This window comes from Cyprinodon variegatus, unplaced genomic scaffold, assembly GCF_000732505.1.
Source record: "Cyprinodon variegatus isolate N-32 unplaced genomic scaffold, C_variegatus-1.0 Scaffold140, whole genome shotgun sequence".
Taxonomy (NCBI): domain Eukaryota; kingdom Metazoa; phylum Chordata; class Actinopteri; order Cyprinodontiformes; family Cyprinodontidae; genus Cyprinodon; species Cyprinodon variegatus.
Window position 1 is genome coordinate 244,808 of NW_015150593.1, and position 6,293 is coordinate 251,100.

At 38.1% G+C, this 6,293-nt stretch overlaps 1 protein-coding gene across 1 annotated transcript in view; it reads left to right on the plus strand.

Moving 5' to 3' along the window:
- The window catches only part of LOC107086003 (zinc finger protein AEBP2-like), a 45,015-nt gene that overhangs the window by 10,284 nt on the left and 28,438 nt on the right, over positions 1–6,293 (plus strand). The window contains exons 4-5 of the mRNA XM_015376719.1: positions 244–467; positions 3,700–3,824. Of these exons, the coding sequence (XP_015232205.1) occupies positions 244–467; positions 3,700–3,824 (349 nt within the window). The remainder of the gene's footprint in view (positions 1–243; positions 468–3,699; positions 3,825–6,293) is intronic.

Genomic DNA, 6,293 nt, shown 5'->3' on the forward strand with positions numbered 1-6,293 from the left:
ATTTCGTGGGAACAAATCTGTATTTTATGGGAACAAATCTGTCTTTCGTGGGAACAAATCTGTATTTTATGGGAACAAATCTGTCTTTCGTGGGAACAAATCTGTATTTTATGGGAACAAATCTGTATTTCATGTGCATGCTTTATCTTTTTTTTTCTCCCATATCAGTTCTGGGACTCTGCAATTTTAGTTCTGCAATAATATAAACTGATCATCAGCAGAATTTTCTTCATCCTTTTTGAGTGTTTTTTTCCCCCCTGTTGCTTCTTATTTGTTTCAGTGTGTAGTTGGCGGCTGCAACGCCAGCTTTGCTTCTCAGGGAGGGTTGGCCCGTCATGTCCCCAGTCATTTCAGCCATCAGAGCTCGTCCAAAATGTCCAGCCAGGCCAGGCTAAAGGAGGACTCTCCATCTAAGGCAGGACTCAACAAAAGGAAGAAACTCAAAAACAAACGGAGGTGGTCCCTGCGTACGTATCCAACAAGTAAACCAATTTAATTTGTTGTGAAAGTTTTGTCTTTGTTTTTCCCAGTCATTGCTTGAAAATACATTTTTACCCTTTGCTAATGCTGCTTCAAATTATACAAAGAGATGTTCCACTCATCAACAGTTTGCTTCCTACTCTGTTCTCTTGGAGTGAATAATTCGCACCAGAGCAGGTCTTCTGTACATTGAATGCCTGAGCTAATAAGTTCATGGACTTCAAATCTAATGCCGCCTGTTTACAGATGGCAACCAATAGGAGAGCAGAGCAAAGATAGAAAATGAATATGAGGGGAAATGTTGTGTTGACGATTTTTGCAAACGGTTTTCAACTCCACGAACCTTTAGTGTCGCTGGTCCTCCTTAATATTTACTATCTTCTTTGGAGTCATTTTTATGACCTAATTACTTGATTCAGGTGTGTCAAAGCAAAGACACATCTAAGAGTTTGTTTTTTTTTAACCGAGGCACTCAATAACTGGGGTTTGACCTGCCTTGTCATTCATGTTACCGTAAATTCCGGACTATAGAGCGCACCTGATTACAAGCCGCACGCTCTAATTTTAGAAAGAAAATGAGTTTTGTGCTTTTATAAGCCGCACCTGATTTTAAGCCGCAGGTTTCCCACGTTGTATGAGATATTTACAAATAAAGATATTACACGTGAGCATTTTTTTAACGTTTGATTTAATCCGTATGATAAAACAAACAAATACGGTACATATTATGAATGCTTTTTTTTTCAAACTACCTGTAACACATTTAAATATACGTATGTGTCGGTAACACGCAAATAACGCTGCATTTACCGGTACTTTTAATTAACCAACGCACAGAACATTGCAGCCGACCAGGACAATCATTAATCACTTTCTTCTTCCTCCTGCGCACTTCCTCGGTGTCTGAATGGAACAGCTTCAGGATGCCGTCACTGACTTCAGTCTCATCCTTGTCGCTCTCACCTGAGCACTCGCGGTCCTCTTCATCCCGCAGCAGCCCAGCCTTCCGAAACCCGCCGTCGATGCTGGATGTTTTCACACGGCTCCACGCATTGAGAACACACTGGCAGACATCAGTGAAAGATGCCCTTCGCATGCGGCCAGTTTTGGTGAAGGATTTCTCGCCGCTGGTCATGCCCTCTGTGAATACTCATCAGTTTTATTGGTCTGTTTTTCGCACCATGAAAAAAACGTATTAGCCGCACTGTATTATAGGCCGCAGTGTTCAAACAGCGGGAAAAAAGTAGCGGCTTATAGTCCGGAATTTACGGTAATTATTTTTTCTGTACTGCTGCAGTTTCCGACTAGCCGAAAAACCTTTTGAAACTCGGGAACAATCGGCTTTTAGTGGCAGTGGGAACAGCTCACTGACGCGTGTCTACTCGGGTCAAATGACACAGAGACCGGCGTTAAAATCTCCTCACCTTTGGGAACACCAAAGCCGTGTCGGTACACTAAATCACGTGATACTATTGAACGCAACGTGGGGACGTCAACACACCGCACCAGATGACTCTGATTTATCAAGCCGAAACAACTCTGTTTACATTCGTTAAACATGGAGCAGCTCTAGTGAGAGGGATTCAGAGACATAATGGAGCGAAAACAATAAAACACACTGACTACACCCTGGCTTCCTTACATTCCGATTTCCTTCGCACTGTCGACATCATGAACGCTAACCCAACGTGATGCCATCATCAGACACACAGTGATGGGGGACAGAGGCCATGGAGTTTGCCAAAAAGGTTCAGAGGTCAGACTCAGCTTTTTGGTCAAATGGAGAAAAAAAAAGGCCAAAAGCCGATTGTTAGCAGGTTAAACCAGTTTTTAAAAACCCGGGTTTTCAGTGGGAATCTGGCTTTATACAGAGCGACAGACTGATTTCATGTTTCCCCTTCTTGTTTCCTTCGTGTCTTCATATTTTCTATCCAGTGCTTTGGTTTTTGGAGTACCACTTCTCCACAAATTCACTCTTAGTCTTCCTAATAGATGCCTTCTTTTCACACATCTATAACCGAAAGGAGAGTTTAAGGTCGGCATGTTTTTAAAAAATGTTCACCATAGTCGCTTGTAGGGGTGTGCAAAATAATCGTCATGATGATGCATCGTGATTCTAATTTTCGTGATATACTGCATCGATTCTTGACGCCAAGTATCGATTGTTTTTTTTTTTTTTTGATTTTTAACATTACAATTTATATTTTTCCAAGCACACAACAGTTTAAAGCAAAGTTTAGTTTGAAAAGAATGAGCAGGAAGGATTGAAAAGCATGTTAACACGGTAATAGAGGAATAAATTCATTATCTGACGCATGCAGATACACACCAGGAACCTGGAAACTTAAAAAATACTGAATTACAAAAAAAAATTAAAAAACAAACATGTTTCATTGACATATATACAAAAATGAATATTAGGAACTATATTTATCAAACATTATACTGGGCAAGTAAAAATTGTTTCTGGGCAAATGAAATGTGAAAGTTCGGGCAAGTGGTAAAAATCCCCTGCGCTACATACTATACTATAGGATACATCGGCCTATATGTGGATTTCTTGATTAGTGCATCAAACAAACTGCTTGTTTTTGCAGCCAAATGCTTCACATGTAGGTATTTTTATGGCGCCTCTCTGTGGGAGTGGGGAGCTTCAATTTTTTTGGGCAATCAGCAATCCAGTGAATGAATAGAGATCAGTGGTCTGTGTACACATGTGCATGTTGTTGAGTGTCAAAGAACATTACTGCCCACTTGTGGCGGGGTCAGGAAATCACACAGTTGACCAGTTCCAAGCGCTGTCTGCACATGATTAATAGCCTTTCATGCAGACATGTTGACAGAAATGGATCTTTGTTCTGTGGGGGGATCCTAAGAGTTATAAAATGAAATGAAAATAAATTAAAATGAAATTCAGAATCTCTGCTTATGAAGCTCAGACAGAAAAAGTTTGTATCGATTATACAAAAATTATCTAAAAGTTATAAAGGTTTTTTTTCTACAGCTCTTTGCATTTGCATAGTTATTTACAACATATGTTGAAAATATAACCTAACCCTTTAAATGAGAGCTGTATCGTCTCCAAACCTCTTTATTCTAAAGCATGTCTTTATAGTTTGTTTTAATTTTTTTTAATTTTTCTCCCAAAGTTCAGATTTTTAATTTTGCCGTTTGACCTTTCCTGAACTCGTCTCCGTCTGAATGTGTTTCCCTTTCCAGCAAGGCCCCATGATTTCTTTGATGTCCAAACCATGGATGCGTTGCGTCACAGAGCCATCTGCCTCAACCTCACCACCCACATCGAAAGCGGCGGCAACGGCCACAGCGTCGTCTTTCACAGTACAGTACGTCTTCTTCATCTCCTCAATTACATTTCTATCACTTTCTGCTTCTAAACAGGCTTAAAGACAAAAAAATGAAATAGAGATGTATTTAATAGAAATAAAGGACTCAAAACATTTTCATTTAAGTTTGAGTTTTTCCTATAGTCAAAAAGTTCTCCTAAATAAATAATCCCTAAACAACAGGATGTGATTACTGGAAACTACATATAGTTTCAATTGCATTAACTTTATTAATTACTATAAAATGAAAGAAATATTGTTCTTAAATGGCTTTTTTTCTTTTTAAAGACTAAATTTTTACGGGTAGATGTGCTGCAGTATTTATAATGACTTGGTTGTGAAATGAATTCAATGTTCCGTCCAAGAGGACAATTTGATCTGTGCTGAACTGCTCGATCGTCACGGTTACTCGTGTAGCCGCAAAGTAAAAGGGATGTTCAGTAATCTGTAGATCACATCTCCCATCCTAGATCTATATCTTATCCTGTCGTAAAGTAATCCTGATTTAATTTAGCTCCATCAGAGCATTAGGATTGCTTCTTTCCTAAGACTTTTTTTTTTTTTCTCCACCAGAGGGCAGCAGATAATCTTTTCTGTTAAAGTTGGCCTCCATTTACAGTTCTGTTGTGAACTTGAGCTGAACCCAGAAAAAGCCCCTTTAGCTTGATGCTATTTTTCTCTGAATCACAACAAAGACGCTTGGAAAGGATCTTTTTTTTTTCTTTATGTTTGTTATGCATAATTTATGGGCTTTGAACGTCATCAGCCCTCATTTCCTCATTGGGTGCAAAGAAGAACTCTATATGCAAAAATAAAATAGTCATTTCCTTAATCTGCTTATTTTAATCTCTATTTTACTTTCAGTTATTTCAATTTTTTGCTGATATTTCTGTGTATTTTGGTTGAAACCATTTCCTTAAAATCTGGTGGTAACATTTTTGACAGGAGGGTAAAAATAAAAACACGAAACAGACGGCTGATTCTGCTCAGAAGATTTTTTTCTATTTCACTGTACTCGATCATTAGACCTGATACCTGCATAAATGGACCCTAGGAGAGCCTTTCATTTCGCCATCCCCAAGCAGACGTCGAATTTAGGCAGAACTATGTAATGGAAACTAAATATGTAAAAATGTTCTTCTTGGGCGTCTTCAAAATGACACATTTAGCAGCATAGGCTGTTGTGTAACTTCACTCATTATGTAATTTAGAGCTGATTTGACTAAAATCTGTTTCTATTGTTTAATAAAAACAGATCTGTTTGATAAGTTTTTCTTTAGTTTCCAAAGGAGAGATATTTCCTCATTAATCTTTTGGCAGCTGTCCATAAAGCCTATCTCTCTACCTATAAAGGAAGAGGATTGGGCCACAGGAAAAAAAAAAAAAAAATTTAACTGATTTTTAAATTTTATTTCAGTTTAACATGGGAAAAATGGAGGAGGTGTTTTATGTCATGTAAATAATGAAATGCGTACTCTCAGTTTTTGAGGGGGTGGACTTATGTCTTTTGTTTTGTTTTTTTTATTTGGGGTTGTTGTATATCAGTATATGTATGTAATTTAAATGATCTAAAAGACAACCAGCAGTTGGGGTTAATTTGCTCTTTCAGCAATTTGATAAGAGAAAAAAAAATGTTTTTTTTTTGTCCATAAAAGTTTGATAAAAAAAAAACAAAACTAAAAAAAAAAAACAGAAGTTTCTTTCTAGAGGCTTGTTACGTTTTCTGTTCTTCTTCTGCCTCTGATTTTTAAACACCCTTCCTAACTTACCAAACTGAGTTTTCTGGACTTTTTAATATTTTACCCATCAAAGAATATTATAAATTTAAGCTGGTAGTTTATGCTTTGTTAAATAAAGAAAGAGGTTAATATTCATTTAACGACTCGCTGGTCACCATTCGGCCCAGTCATCCAATTCTGGCTACCATCCAATATTCTTTCTGAACAATTTAACAGTAAATATTTAACTTTGTACTTGTTAAATATTTGTACATTTCATGTTGCATATCACAGAAACTTTTCTTCAAAAACAGATGCTGTCAGTTGTACAGTAGAAGCCATTCTGATTTCCCAACTTTCCTTGGCTGGTCCCCTACAATTCCTTTTTAAACATCAATATTTGTACTAAAATATTATTTCTGTCCTGATTTGTGGACATTAACATCTTAAGAGAAGCGCCATCTCCTGGTCGGACCCTGTAATTCAGTGAAAGGGTGGAGTCAGAGTAAAAAAAAAAAAATGCAAGATGGGTCACTCCAGTGGCTGGAAGTTGGAGGGGATATGGCTTGGATTTTCAGGGAAGTGGACTGCCATTCGGCTGCCATGGGCCATTTTGAATTAGCCTCGTGAGACCATCCTGATCTCGCGAGCTTTCAAGGTTTCACTCGCTAATCAGTCTGGAGACTCTCCGTTAAAGAAAATTTGGAGCCGTTCACCAAACGAACGTCCAATCAGCGTTGGCTTTGAGGCG